The sequence below is a fragment of the Lipotes vexillifer genome, unplaced genomic scaffold (genome assembly GCF_000442215.2).
Source record: "Lipotes vexillifer unplaced genomic scaffold, Lipotes_vexillifer_v1.1 scaffold230, whole genome shotgun sequence".
Classification (NCBI taxonomy): domain Eukaryota; kingdom Metazoa; phylum Chordata; class Mammalia; order Artiodactyla; family Lipotidae; genus Lipotes; species Lipotes vexillifer.
Genome location: NW_006775143.1, coordinates 7609484 through 7625958, shown reverse-complemented (window position 1 = coordinate 7625958; position 16475 = coordinate 7609484). Strand labels below are relative to the sequence as shown.

The following is a 16475-nucleotide window of genomic DNA, read 5'->3' as shown; positions in this document are numbered from 1 at the left end:
AAAATATAAGATTATCTCATTCTCAAAGAATTTATCACCTAGCTTGCAATATAGGCATACTTGCAACAATGTAAACCTGACACAGAACAATCCATGCGCCTGCTCATGACCTCATTTTACCTATTACTTTTACTGTTCTGGGTTCTTTAAAGGAATTTTTAAATGTAATGCATCATACTGATCAAGGAACTCATAATTTGGAGGACCAAGACAGATAAGTACATATGAGGAATTATGAATGACAATATAAAGAATAGATAATTAGATTCAAAAAGTTCTCTAGACAACAAATATTAGGCTCCCAACTTTCCCTCTGAGACACAGTTTCCTCATGTGTAACAAGGTTATCGCAAAGATCAAAATACAAATTATATGAATGTCTTCTGTAAGCTGTAGATAACATTACAGATTCAATATATGGTAATATTAAAAATCAAAATAAGTTAAACAAGACACTCAGAAAGCACAAACATTGCATTATTCAAGGGCGTTGCCCTTGGTTTTTCATTGTTCTTACTTAATTTTAACTGCAATATTCTTAAACATGAAGGGGAACCTTTATCAGGCTTGTGGAACTAAGGAGCATTTCTTGGTCAAGAATACCTTTCCTTGTGGCTCACACATTTTCTTTCATTTAAACAAGCAAGTATTAAATACTATTTAGCACTGTGTGATGTGAGGTGGAGAATACAAAGTGAAATAAGATTCCTTTCCAGAAAGAAAGATGCAAGTTAAGAGATAAGATGCAAAACAAGTAACAAAACTGAAGCCTGGCTCCCCTGATGCCAATGGGAAGACATGGAGAGTTGCACAAAACAAGACGTAAAATCACTTTGTGAAAGTCTGTTTGACAGGTAACATGCTCAACAAATATCTGTGGTCTAGCTTCCATCCTACAGGAGAGATTCTTACTTTTTACTTTATTCATTTCTGTATTCCTTGAAATATTAAGTTTGTGTAGCTTTTATAATCATAAAACTCTCTCTCTCTCTCTCTGGAAATTGCATACACAGACATACACAACAACCACTTCAATACTCTGGGAAGTACCAGCCCCCCACCCTGAAACTGTTGTTGTATAAAAGATTTTACGAGTATGAAAAAAATAGTTAAATAGTCTCATTTTGTGACTGACAAAATGAGAACAGATTGCTAGGGGTCAGGATGGGTGTAAGGGAGATGAGTGTGGCTATAAAAGTGTAACAGGAGGGATCCCTGTGGTGGTAGAACTATTCTGTACCTTGCCTGTATCCATGTCAATATCCCAACTGTGATGTCATATTCTGGTTTTGTAAGATATCACCATTGGGGGAAACTGGGTTACGGGTATAAGGATCTCGCCATATTATTTCTTACAACTGCATATGAATCTAAAATTATCTCAGGGCTTCCCTGGTGGCGCAGTGCTTGAGAGTCCGCCTGCCGATGCAGGAGACGCGGGTTCGTGCCCCGTTTCGGGAAGATCCCACATGCCGCGGAGCGGCTGGGCCCGTGAGCCATGGCCACTGAGCCTGCGCGTCCGGAGCCTGTGCTCCGCAAATGGGAGAGGCCACAACAGTGAGAGGCCCGCATAACGCAAGAAAAAAAAATAAATAAATAAAATAAAATTATCTCAAAAGTTTAATTTTAAAATAATAGCAACATTATAACCAACTGAATAAAATCAGAATCCATGAGCCGATACTGGTATAAATAAATGAATAAACAAACAGGAGAGGACAAAGCTTTTCTTCACAGTAGACAGCTAACTAATAAATTTTAAAGAGAAAAGAATTAGAAATTCATCATTTGGCAATCATCAGAGTAATGATTCATTCATCCAAGAAATATCAATGGATGCTAAAACTAGATGTTAAAATTTGATGAGAACAGAATATTTCCTACAAAAAGGGAAAAAATAGTTTTTTTCACAGTGGAGAAACCTGGCAGACTTCATAAGTAATCAAAGTTAACATCACCAGTAATGGAACAAATCAACATCATGTGCTCCTTGACAGGATGCAGTGAGAAGCACCACAGCAGCATTTCTATGTTATTTTGTCAAAGAGAAATAATACGAATCTAATTATGAAGAAATATCAGATGAACCCAGAGTGAGGGACATTCTATAAAATGCATAGCCTGTGATCTTTCAATGACAAGGTCATGTAGGTCAAGAAAAGACTGAGGGACTGTTCAAGATTGAAGATGATTCAAGAGGTATGACAACTAAACACAACCAGTGACCCTCGATTGGATTCCTTTGCTACAAGGAACATTATTGGAAAAACTAGTTAAACTTGAATGCAGTCTGTGAATTAAGTGGCAGTTTATGTCTCAGTGTTAATTTCCTGATTTTGATGGTTGTATTGAAGTTACGAAAGAGAATGTCCTTGTCTGTAGGAATTACACAGTATTCAAGGATGATGGGGCATCACGCTGGCAACTTACAAATGGCTCAGGGAAAATGTTCCATAAATTCAGCAAACTCTTCTGTGAGTTTGAGATTGTTTCAAAATAAAAATTGTTTATTATAAAGAATGCAATTGACAACTTTCTCTGCAGTCTAGAGCTCAAGAGATCGTGGTGTGCCCAATTTCTGCTAACTCTTCCAATGAACATACAGTTAAATGAGGATAGCAATGATTGAAAATGCAATTCTCTAAATCAGGGGTTGGCACACTTTTTCTGTAAAGGGTCAGAGAATAAATATTTTAGACTTCGAGCGACAGTCTCAGCTGCGAGTATTCGATACTGCTGTTGCAGTACAAAAACAGCCATAAACAATGCATAGCCCTAGTGAGTGTGACTGTGTTCCAAAAAAACTTTAATTTATGGACACTGAAATTTGAATTTCATATAATTTTCATGTTTCACAAAATACTCTTTTTTCCCCAATCACTAAAATGTAAAACCCATCTTTAGCTCATAGGTCATATAAAAACAGGTAGATCTGGCCAGTGGGTCTTAGTTTGCCAACCTCTGCTTTAGATTTGTAAATGGATCTTTATCTGCCATATCACTAAACAGATGAGCAGTAAGTAATCTGTGAATATGAGCATTACCAATGTAAGAATTAGAGAATTTTATATGCAGACTATACAAAGTACAGATGAATGTTACGGACTGAATGGTCCCTGCTTTGGAAGACTGATGACCCATTCTGGCTCCTCGTTACACACATTTCTTCTGTCAGATGGTGCCTGAATCCAAGTCCATCCCAACACACAAACTGACCCCAAGCCTTCCTAGGGTTTGGGATCAGGTAAACTCGGTGTTAAAAAATAAGCAATTTGTTTCAAACCGTCTTAATGTAAAAATGTTCTGCTTACCTTGGTATAATGAAGGGACCTGATCGAGGAGCATTTCTACGGTTTTTATCTAGCACAAGTCACACTCTGGGTTTAAGAGGAAGGGCTGGAAACAGTATCAAAATTCCATTTCAGAAGCTGAGAGACTAATGGAATAAATGAGAAAGATGATGAACAATGGAGCCTAAAGCAATAGCTAACTGGGAAGGAGGATGGGAAAACTGATTAAGACTCACTAATTGTATAACGTTAGCTGAGGTTTTGAGTCTAGGAAATTACGGTTTCACTAAAAAAAACCAAAAAACAAAAAACGCATGGTTAATTTGTGAAGAAGACTCCTGAGACATTTGATTTCTAACAATCTTACAACCATCTAAATTTAAAGGTTCAGTATTCTATTCCAAATACTCATTGGGACATTCATTTGAATAACCATTGTTATTTTTCCCATCTTAGCAATATATCGAAAATACAATTAGCATATAACTGGAAGATACCTACCACTTTTCTCCTGTGAGTCATTAAATCTAAAAACATAAAGACCACTGTAACTTTATAAACTCCTAGTGAGAGTTTTCTATAAAGTCATTGTAAAGTTTTTATAAAATCAGTTCTTCCAAAAGAAGCTCACTCTAATAGTTATACTGCTGACAAGTGAACTATTGTCCTAAGATGTTACCTCTCCTTTCATGCAACACAAACCACCACCTCTTGTACACTGGAAAGACTTATGACTCAGGTTGAAAAAAAAGCAGTTCTGAGCTGGGGAAGCATATGGTGGCTTCACCTGTGAGTTGAGAAGCCCTTGTGGCAGGAACAGAAAAGAGGTCAAAGAATGCAGGTACCATGCAGTGCAAGGATGACTCTCCAACAAAAGAAACAGCACTGACCAGAACCACACATTAGCAAACACTGATTGAGAACGATTTATTAAAGTCCAATTAGTACGTTTTTAAATTTCAAATAGTCCACATCTCCTTCAGAATAAATGCGCATGAGTAAAAGTCCAAGTTCATTTGGTTCCCTTCCACTAGAAAATGCTCTGTATTTTGTGTAAAGTCTGTGCAAACACCTTTCTGCTAACCGGTTCCCCATATTCTTTCCAGTTTGGGCACTTGTTGAGTCTGCCCTCTGCTCAAATGGTGACCATGCACTGACCTCCTCCTTCCTAAATAACCATTCTTCTTCTGGACATCTCTCTCTCAAACATACTCCTGACTTTCCCACACCTGCTTTGTGACTGTGACTTTACTGGTTACTTATTACGACAAACTGGTGCAATAGTTAGTTTACCCGGACAGTTGAACAGGTATCACCTCATATGGCGGCATCTGTGGGGGTGACCTTAGAGAATACACAGTATCCAGTCACATACCAACACGCTCAACCCATTTGCTACAGAAGCTATTTAATATGAAGATGATCCTTTATTCACTTGGCATGTTTGATTTCTTTGCATTGTCTTCAATCCTACACTAGAGTTGTGGCTACTGAGAGCTGGTTCATCCATTGCTCAAATGAGATTTGGAATTGCTAGACATATTGAGTAGGGTATCCTGGCTATTTGTGGCAGTTGACTGTTTCTAGTCCATCTTGTTATATAAAAAAGTCACTCTCAACTAAAGTAACCACTGCATTTCCTTTGTAAAAAGGTAATTTAACTGGCTTTCCTCACAATTGCCACCTACATAGGGCAAAAGCAGGAAATCCCCTTTTATAAAAGGTAAGAGCATAAAAAGACATTTCACATTAAAAAAAAAAATCCTTCATGGGAATGTGTCCTAAGTAAATAATCAATTACATGGACAAAGTTTTATGTACATAAAATTTTTGCAACATTATTTATAATAGTGAAAATTAGACATAACCTAAGTAGTCAACAATACAGGAATGGTTAAATAAACTGAGTTGCATCCATTAAATGGAATATTACATAGCCATTAAAATTATGTTTTTGTAAAATTTTTAATGCCATAGGAAAATGTGGCAATTATGCAGTGGAAAAAACAAACTGGTTATAAAACTGTTTACAGTATGATCCCAATTATATAAAAAGGTATATAATATACATATAGGCATACACAGGGGAAAAGCTCTTAATGGTGGTTACTTCTGGGTTGTGATATTATCAGTATTTTTTCTGAATGTTTTATACATTTCTGTATTTTTCAAGTTTTCTACAATGACTATGTATTATAATACAGAAAAACACAGGTCATTAAAAAATTCCTCTGATGAACTAATAATTAGAATGTACTTGGATATTATAAATATGTGGGAACAATACCACTGTGCTCATCTCTATAACTTTTATAGAGTACAACATATTCTTCTGATAATAAACTTACATTCCCTGTTTGTTTTATACATGTTACAACACTTTAATAAAAAAGGTAATATTGTGATTAGATCATTGTTTGTTTCATAACCTAAACAAATACTGGCTTTGACAGCTAGGTTCTTCTATTTCCTAGAAGATTTAAAATTAATACCCTTTTATCTTTTTACGTACAGCATACTGCATACATACATTACATGCATGCTTTCTAAAAAAGTTATTCTAATTTACAGTTTTCCTACATAAGGAAAAAAAATGGAGTTATGATCGTTTAAAAACAGTCTATAGTCTTATCCATCACAAGCATGCTGATAGGCATAAACATGTTTATTAAATGAAATGTATCCTTTAAAAAGAAAAAAAGGGAAGCCTGTATGTAAATGAAGTTGTGGATTCAATTAGTCAGAATTGATTCTGACTTGCACCAAACCACACAAAATCTTTTGAAGACTAGTTAGTGTAGTGTAAATGGACACTCCAGAGTCTGTTTATGAATTCTATTGCAAGGTCTCCACTTTCTACTTTCAAAAGGAACGGGGAGTAGGATGAGGGATGTCCCATAAGCTAATTTTTCAATATACATCAAGTCTTGGTGGGCCTAGGAACAAATACTGCCATGGGTTAGTGTTTAAGCACACGAGTGTGTTTTTCCTCTCTCTCACACCTCACCCTGCCCGTGCCTTTGGGAAGGGGGAGGATGATCATCCCTCAGTAGATGATGGCCGCGTCTCATCTTAGTTAGTTTCCTTTCTAAACCACGGAGTGGTCGTTGCTGTGAACTCCAGCCAGAATAGTGTGGTTGACCGAGGACGCTGAGCGGTCGGACCCTTCCGTGGGGCCGCTGGTGTTCTCACTGCGCTGGCAGCAGAGGATCTGCCTGAAGGTGGCGCTCATCTCCTTGTCGCGGTAGGAGTAGATGATGGGGTTCATGGCAGAGTTGAACTCAGCAAGCAGAAGGAAAAACTTCTCATAGGCCAGAACGTCACACTGTGGGCAGCACACGTCAAGAAGTAACAAGACCAGTCCAGGAGTCCAGCAGATGATAAAGGCACCTGCAAGGACGGGGAGCGGAATTGGGAGGTTGAAAAAAAGAGAGAACAGAAAAATAGAGTGATGAGGCGAGCAACCATGGGGTGACACGATTTCAGTTCAAGGTAAAAATACTGAGCTTCAAAGCCACCGGATCATCATTTGCAATAAAATGTTCATTTTCTGAAATAATCAGAAAAGGTTTTCACGATAAAATGAGCAATTGAATAAAATCTCATTAATTCAGACCTTACTAAAATTGAGTATTTCTGAGACACTAATGATTATTTTGAGCAAAACAGAGTTTGCTAAGCAATTGCGGTATGAAATCAAGACATCCTGCAGTCAGGATACACACTTTGATGCTTATAAAAATAAAGTTTTTGTTTGTTTGTTTTTTGCGGTACGCGGGCCTCTCACTGCTGTGGCCCCTCCCGTTGCGGAGCACAGCCTCCGGACGCGCAGGCTCAGCGGCCATGGCTCACGGGCCCAGCCGCTCCGCGGCATGTGGGATCTTCCCCGACCAGAGCACGAACCCGTGTCCCCTGCATCGGCAGGAGGACTCTCAACCACTGTGTCACCAGGGAAGCCCCAAAATACAGTTTTTAATAGTATAAGGCTGTTTTCAGGCAAAAGCGCTGTGACAAACACCCTTTAACGTTTAGTTGAGGCACAGTTTCTGGATTCGGTTTGACTGGGCTCAAATCCTTGCTTTGCTATTTAACAAACTGGGCGAACTTAGGCAAATTACTTTCCTTTTTTAATTGACGTAGAGTTGATTTACAACGTTGTGTTAGTTTCAGGTTTACAGCACAGTGATCTGGTTTTGTGTATGTGTGTGTGTGTGTGTGTGTGTGTATACACATATATATGTACTCTTTTTCAGATCCTTTTCCATTATAGGTTATTACGAGATCCTGAACACAGTACCCTATGCTACGCCATAGGTCCTTGTGTTGGCAAATTAGTTTTTTACCTCAGTTTTCTCATCTGAAAAACAGAAATGATTCCATTTGCCTCATTTGGGGTGTGGCAGGAGTAAATGAGTGCCCAGAAAATAATCACCCAGTAAATCTTACCAGAAACAGCAGTAGCAATAACATTGTTATTATCTGCTCAGCGGCACGGGCCTGTTTGGAAATAGCAATTTCCAACAGTAAGATGCACATTTACTTTTATTTTAAGTCAACTATCACTTAAAAGGTACTTTTCTATATGCTTTACAAACACTAACTCACTTAATCTGTACCACAGCTGTAGGAGATAGAAACTATTGTCTCATCACCCAGAGGAAGAAACTGAGAAACAGAAAAGTAAAATAACTTGCTCGAGGCCACGGTCCTGGAAAGTGGCAGACCTGAGGCAAACCCCAGAGTTTCTGCTTTTAAAGGCTGGCTCCAGAGTCCATGCTCCAGAAAACACTATGTTATATTCCCACTTCTTAAATTAATAAAATTAAATCTTTTAAACCAAAATTTTATGCTCTAGATGTTTCCTATTTAAATTCTCTTGCATCCCCAACCCTTCTAAATCATGAATATTTTACTATAACTGTAAAGGGATGGACATGCAAATTACGTTCTTAGTTCCAACTTATTTAGCTCCTGAAACCACTCACTTGGCTCCCAGGGGAAATGGAGGTTGTGAAATAGCATTAAAATCTACCACCGTGTTACCCCAGGAATGAGCTGGGGATCCTTGGCTAAGAGAACGTGAACTGGTGGGCACCATCATGTCCCATTACATCTTACTTGATGGGCCCCTTATGTGTAATTAGGCTACACAATGAGCAGACAGGGAGTAGGGATGATCCCAGAAGTGCATTTGAAGCTTTTGATTTAAATGGCACTGGCCTAGGTGAAGGCGGGCTTGGACTGGGGTCGTGAGTTGGACTAGCCTCAAGGAATGAGTTTCACAAAATGTAAACAAACGAGATTTAGTCTCCAAACAGCCCAGTTTTGAATGTGAGCTTTCTTTTTTTGAAACTTTTCAGCAGGGAAATGAAAATAAAGCAAGGAGCAAAGTATCCCCATAAAGCTCTTTGTTCTAAACACAAATGTGTATTGGTTTTAAACTGCTGTTCGCTTTGAAGACTGGCCAAGGTGCTTCATTTTCTAATAAATACAATACCTTAGACTTTGCTTAGGGAGAAAAAAAAAATATTTCAAAAATCAGGAGATAATAGCCAAGGAGCTATTTGAACTTCAAGTAAAAATGTTAATAAAGCATTCATTCCAAGTCCTTGAATTTCCTTGCTTGAAAATCACTCAGAAAGCTAAACATAAAGGAAAATCAAAGGAATGCCTCTTGAGTTTCAGAAATAATGCATTATTCATTGAGAAGCTGGGAAGGGAATTATTCTCAGGATGGAAAATGCTTGGATGGAAAATACATGGTCCCATTATTCCATTTACTTGGAAACTAAAAACATGCAGGCCCTTCATGAATGGGAGAGCATTCTTTCAAGTCTCCTTTCCCCTTTCTTTTATCAAAGCTCTAGTTGAGCTCAAATTCAGAGCTTGATTAGATACCAGCAACATGCATCTCAATAGATTTATTTTAAATAACACGATCTTTTTCTCCTTCCCGGCAGCAGAAGGGAAGACCCTTATTCTCATGGATTTGCTCAAGCTGTCTGACTTTCTTCAAAAGTGGCAGAATTCAAATACAGTCATTTGTTGTTTATAACTTCTTCTAATTTTTAAATTCAAAAAGAGCAAGATCTTTGCGATAAAACCCTTGATGGTCACAGGAACTAGCCCAGTGGGCCTTATCAACCCTGCAAGCAGCCTAGATTAGAGGCAGGAAGTGGGGACACCATAGCCTGACCAGGAGCTAATACACATGGGTGCTTCACTGAGGAACTCCTCTCCCTTCTTCTTCATTAAAAGGAACTGCTTTTAGTAGTACTATAATCAGGCCCAACCACACTGTCCCAACACCCTGTGTTTGGATCTTCGAGACCTGACTGAGTAATTTAAGAGACTCATAGTACAGGCCTCAAAAATCAACATCTAAAATCAATCATACAGAGCTTTTCCTTCTCCCTTCCCCTCTCTCTCACAGAGGTGCCCGAGGATCAAACTGACCAAAAGCTGAAGGTGGACTACCTCAGTGGAAAATGGGCCCTGGAAAATTCCAAGGTGATTAGGCTTTTAAACAATCGTGACTGAACATTATGAGATCAACTTTGCTCAAATCATGGATTTACCACCAAGTTTCTAAAAACAAAAACTACAACCAAGCCCCTTTAGTAAAAAGGAGTCAACCATAATCCAGTTGGGTCACAGAACTTGAGATGTGCATTGGGGACCCTTGATCTGTAACCTGTGGACAGATTACCAACACATAATCTGTAGAGACTCAAGTGCACACCTATAAGGCAGGTTGATAAGAATGAAAAGAACCTCCATCTCCACATCTGTAAAGTGGAGAAATAATAGCTCTCTGCCTACTCCATAGGGTGTGGCGAGGATCAAATTGAGATAGACGTGACATGTAAAAGCCCTCTACACACTGCACGTCTACCTGACTACACTACCTATTGCCATCATGGGAAGCATAATGTGTGTAGGCTGGTGTAGCACAGTTCCAGGGCAGATTTCTTCCAGGGCAAAATGTGGAAGCATGTTTTGGACCATGAAGATCTGGCATTTCAAAAAGTTCTGAGATGACACCATCCTAATGATAAGAGATTCCTAGGACTTGCAGTTGGATGTGACAAGAATAACAAGAAGGAAAAGAGAGGAACAAAGAGAAGCATGGAAGCCCCAAATCCTTTTGGAGTTTCTCATGGGTCAGCTCAGTACCTACCAAGATGATGAATAAGATAATGTGGTACTCAGTAGGGACAGTCCTCTAGGTAGTTTGTATATTTCTGGAACATTTCTGATGGACGAACCCCCACAGATCAAGGCATAAAACCAAGGCTGGTATGCAATAACATGAAAGAAAGAGGAAGCACAAGTAGCTTGTGGTTGCTTACTGTAAAGTCAGAAGCAGAAGTAGCAGAAGATAAGATGTTCAAGACCGTGAAGACCTTGTACATAGCCTGGCAAAGATATTTGAAATTTTTCCTGTCTAGCATTTATTCTCAGCCCCAGCCACATACTACAATAGCCTGCAGAACATATAAGAAAAAATGATCTTCATCTATCCTTCCTCCCATGAGAATTTAATTTCATTGGCCTCATTGGCTAGAGTCTCATTTAATATACAACACTGTAAGAGAAGGGAAGAAGAAAATGATGTGGATAAAAATAAAGGCAAAACCATCAGATATTTCCAAATTCCAGAGGTGAAAGAAGAGCCTGAACACAAGCAGTGGCAATGGGAGAAGAGAGGTATGAAAGGATTGGAAAAGTATTTAGAAGATGGACTGCATGGAATGGATGAGAAAGATATGAGTCTAGAATGATTCCTAGATGTTCCATTTGGGTGACAGAAGGATGGTGCTACCTTCCACTGAAGGAAAAAATACAGGAGAAAGTATCGGCTGGTGTTTTCTGAGGGTAGTTGAGGAGAACACAGATGGTGCCCTAGATTTTATTTATCTTCAGCTTGAGGTACCTGCATGACTTCAGATGGAGAGGCCTTAAAGACACCCTGATGGGCTCATGGCAATTTGAGTCCTTTAAGACTGTTTCTCAGTGGGTTGAACAAGAGTGGTTACATTTGGCATTATTTGCCAATATTGCAAGTAACATGGGGCGGAGAATAATCAAAATATATCTGTGGTTTGGAATAAATAGCAGAAGTTGCTCTTCCTCGAGCGAGCTTCAGTCCTCTTTCTTCTACATCTGTCAAACCAGTCTGTGAGAGCCCCGGTGCCCACGAAGATGGAAGGAGAGATGCTGGAATGTGGACGCAAAAAGCAGTGAGGAAGGAGGTTGTTTTGGAAGAAGGGGTCACAGCTGCAGAGCAAGATCAGATTACCACACCTTCCCTGAAATCTACACACCCCCATCAGCTGAATAATGCTTACCATCTGGTCTCACAATTAGAGGCTTTTTTCTAGAGGGACTTTTTCCTAACTAGTTGAACTTTGCTTATATTTGGAACATAAGAACCAAAGTCAAAAAGAAAAAAATGTCTGACAGAGAAGACCTCAAGGGAGGGAGTCCAAGGTTTTTGATGAAAAAAACAGAAAGCACTTCCAGTCTGGTTGGCAAATCTGTGTTTTGACAAAAAAAATCAGACATCTCACAGATCTAAAATGAGTCAAGGTAAATCCATCCTACACCACTGCTGTGTCCGAGTTAACCTCTCCTTGGCCTCGCTCTTCTTGCTTCTCAAATGAGGATCTCAGTCCTCCCTACGAAATCAATGCGTGTTAAACCATGTTAAGATGGGTCCCCGCCTCTCCTCTGCCCCCCTAAACATGTTTTCGGATTTCCACCCAGCTCTGTCTTGGAGTGAACTAACTAGAATAAGACTGGCTCACCAGAGCATTATTACCCACTAATACCTAAAAAACAATACTACTCTAAATGCCTAACAAAGGTTTTTCTTATAAGCCCTTATCATTTTAAAATAACAGATATATTTTAAACTTAAAAAAATATATAATTTATATATATGCACACATACATATATACACATACATATACTATATAAATGTATGTATAACAAATACGTATGTGTGTTACATACCCACACACATTCAAAACAGTCTTAGTGTCTTAAAAAAGACAATGAAAAAAAAAAGACAATGAGATTTATTTTCTTTCACACGAGACCCAACAAAAAGGGATAATGTCACTTACATATTCTTCACATAGGAGATAATTCACCATTCTCAGAACAATTAAATCTGTTTTGCCTCCTAAACATAGTGATTACAAAATTTTTTCAAACACAGATTTCCCTCCCTTATTTTAAAAATGATCAATCTTAAATCTCACAGAAAATCAGTGTTGTCAGCCACAGCTCAACACCGTCTAACTGGGAAAATGATACTAAACTTATTGCATGACTGTGGTCTAGCTGTTACCAAAGTGATTTGAATAATACTTATCCCTTAAAGGATAAATGAAACTCCCCCTGCCCAGAATCTTTCCTTAGAAAAAGTTCAACATAAACAGGGAATTTGTAATTGGTTTTACAACATATTTAATTTTTCAGCTATGAATTAGGGTTCTCCCAAAATGGTACAAGTCTAAACAACTACTGAAATCTGGCTGAAGATACGCACAGAAGATAGCTGATGACAGAATCCTGTGGATTTTATTCTTTGCAGTTCATGAACTACTGGATGTAGTAGTTCATGGATCGACAAGATATGTGTTACCCAGAAGACAAAATTCGAGGACGAAAAAACATAATGGAAATTTAATTTATAATTCATTATTTTACTAACAAAATGAGGGGAAAAATTAAAATTTAATCCAAAAGCAAATTCAGAAATATTCTTGCAATCTAAAAATGTTTTTATTTAAAAATTATGTATGTGTTTATGTGTATATATATATAAATGGTTTTATATATATATATATATATATTTAATGGCTGAAAGACACAGAAAGAAGAGCAGAAACTGTAAATATGATAGTGCATTTGGAGACTGGCTATGTCTCTTACAGTTGCTAAATGCTCTGAATTGATGCTTATGAAGTACAGACTCTTGGCAGAGTAGGAGGGAGGCATAATCTTCTACTACAGTGAGATAGCTGTGTGCCTAAGATATCTCTTGTTATCAGAAACTTGTATTAAAAAGTTTTTTTAAGTGATAAAAATGATTATTCAATTGGGAAGTGGGTATTTAAGCTAAAGACTTCCAAATTCAAATCATAAACATATTTTTGTACATGAGGTTCAATCAGTTTAACTACACGTTCAGGGTAAAATATCGGTTGCTCAAAACTAAGACAAAATATCACAAAGCAAGTTCTAACACATAAATCCTGAATAAAAATCAATCAGTTCTAAAGCCATCAAAATAAACTGCATCAAGATCACTTCTCAGAATTTGTCCTATAGATATATTTACACATAATACAATTATGTATGTGCCAGGAATTCTTTGCAGCATTGTTTATTTTTATAAATTGGAAATAATCAAGGCAACCACAAGTAGAGAATTAAAATAAATTAAGTCGATTCATAAAGTGGGATTCTATTCAACTTTCTAAAGTTCTCAAGAAATTCTATCCTTACCAACTGATCTCCAAGATACACTGTTAAGTAAGAAGAACAAGGTGTTAAAACATACACATAAAATGGTATCAATTATGCTTTAACAACACAGACAAAAAAAGTGTGTGCACACACAAACACAGATACCCTATAATAAGCTTCAGTTGAGACTAACAGTCAATTAATTTAAAAAATGTTTAGAACACAAAATTATAAAAATGATACCTTCAATATTTTACTCGAATTTAAAATACCGATTTGTATTCATGTGCCAATCCTTTAACCTAGAACCAAGGCTTTATATTTGAATATGGGTCTGTTAACTGGAGTTCTGCATCACCTTCCAAGCAAAGCCACACCAATAAAGCATCACATACTAACTCCCTCCAAATTGGCTTCTTCAAAGTGGAGTCAGAACTTAAAATTCTTGCAAAGCAATTTGAGTACAAAAACCTTGCTGATTTTTTATGGTTTTCCCCACACTTACAGTTGTTCTCCCCAGCAAATTTAAAGCAGTTTCTTTTTGCAACTTGTCTTCACTGAATATTAACAAAGCCTTCCCCTTAGCTTTCCCAGAAACGTTTTCTCATTGCCCTCATTTTTATTAGATAACGTGATATTTACCTAGTTACATTATTGTTAGAATAACCTGCCACTTTAGGAGCAAAAACAATTGATTCTTGGTAACTGTCAGAGCTGAATGACTTGGTCGTAAGGCTATAGTCAACTAACCCTTTTTTTAAAATTCCTCTAAATATATGAGTGTATACTATATGTCAGGTACTATTCTAGGTACTGGGGATGCCACAGTGAACCAAACAGAAAAAACTATCTCCCCTCATGGAGCTTAGGTTCTAGGAAGGGTGTGAAAGACCTTTACTAACAAAATAAAACAGTAAAATATCTTTCAGAGGAGGACAGTATTTGGAGACTATGGGAGAGCAAGTGAGGAAGAAGCAGGGCAGCTAGAGGCTCACACAGTGATCCAGACAAGAGCTAAGGGTGGTTCTGAACATGAGAAGGTGGTGATCACAGACACAGGTTGATGGTAAAGCTGATATGATTCGCTGATAGACTGAGTGCTAGGAAGAGGGAGAGGAGGGGAGGAAACCTGTAAGCAACTGAAGGAAAGGATTTAGCGACAAGGAGGTCACTGAGGACAGTTCAGGGGGTCCTGAGAATGTAAGCCTCACTGTAGTAGATTCAAGAGTGAACAGGAGAGAAACTGGACCCTCCAAGTACAGACAAAGCTTTTAGGCAGTTTTGCTGTGAAAGGAGCAAGAGAAAAGTGGCTATGGGCATGAATTACTATGTTTTACAAAGTTTTTGTTAATAATCAAGTTGGTTAAGGGAAAGCTAAGAACAGGTATATACTCTGTATGTGTGTGTGTGTGCATCACATATCCCTCACATATGTTCATATACGTACAGATTTTTAGATTGCTATACCAGAAATGGATTATTATCAATTATATCTAAACTGTATACTTTAAATATATGTAGCTTGTTATATGTCAATTATACTTTAATAAAGGGGGGAGGGGAAAAAGAGGGGGAGAGGGAGGCGGGGAGAGAGAAAAACTGAGATGAGAAAGATTGAATTAGCACCAAATCATCTTTAGTTTGTTTTTCCCATCTGTTGGTAAGAAGCATCTGTCTGGCCCTCTCAGAAGCACGCAGGGAGCTTAGTGGCTCAGACTGTGTGTGTGGGCAGGGAGAGGGGTCTGGGGCATGGCTGTCCAGCAATGTCCATGGCTGGGTGGTTGAGTCTTTCAATCCAAGAAGGAAATGCTAGAAAGCTCTTTTGGCTTCAGAACTAAAGCTCATCTGCATTAAATATGATATTCTTATCTTAAAAGAACAGCTAACAGACTGGGGAAGATTTATAATCCTATTAATGACGGAATGAGTAGTAAATCCATGGACACACTGATATACTGTTGACAGAAGAGTCATCTGACAATCTTTTTGGAGGCAATTTGGCAATGTCTACATTTAAAATGTCCTATCTAACGATTACACCTGTAGAAATGCATCCCATCCAGAAATACTTGAAGCAGCATATATTGCGAATACAGAATGCTTGATGAAGCAATATTTGTACTGGGGGAAAACTGTAAATGTAAACATTCGCTGACATTATATATAAGTGGAGTAGTAAGCAGCCATCACACACACTGACATTGTTCTACTGTACTGACCCACGTCGGAAGATACACAAATTGTATTAAGTCTGTAAGGTTACAATATTCCATTTGTTATAAAATTTCTATAGATATGCATATATACCTTACATGTATTACAAAAAGTCTAGAAGAATACACACCAGATTGTTGACAGGAGTTACCACAAGGAGGCAGGGTGGCAGTATGGACTTTAAATTTTAATGTAAATATTTTTGAAATTTTGGGATTTTTACAAAGAGCATGTTTCTCTTTAATAATTAAGGAAACAGTTGACAATATTCAGGCATTATTCCCACAGGCACTCAAGAAGCTAGTTGGGGGCTTCCCTGGTGGCGCAGTGGTTGAGAGTCCCCCTGCCGATACAGGGGACACAGGTTCGTGCCCCGGTCTGGGAAGATCCCACATGCCGCAGAGCGGCTGGGCCCGTGAGCCATGGCCGCTGAGCCTGCGTGTCCAGAGCCTGTGCTCCGCAACGGGAGAGGCCACAACAGTGAGAGG

The 16475-nt window shown here is 38.3% G+C and overlaps 1 protein-coding gene across 1 annotated transcript in view; it reads right to left on the bottom strand.

Moving 5' to 3' along the window:
• Positions 1-4701: 4701 nt before the first annotated feature.
• LPAR1 (lysophosphatidic acid receptor 1) overlaps positions 4702-16475 on the bottom strand; it is a 167362-nt gene continuing 155588 nt past the window's right edge. The window contains exon 4 of the mRNA XM_007449778.1: positions 4702-6680. Coding sequence (XP_007449840.1) covers positions 6379-6680 — 302 coding nt within the window. The 3' untranslated portion in view covers positions 4702-6378. The remainder of the gene's footprint in view (positions 6681-16475) is intronic.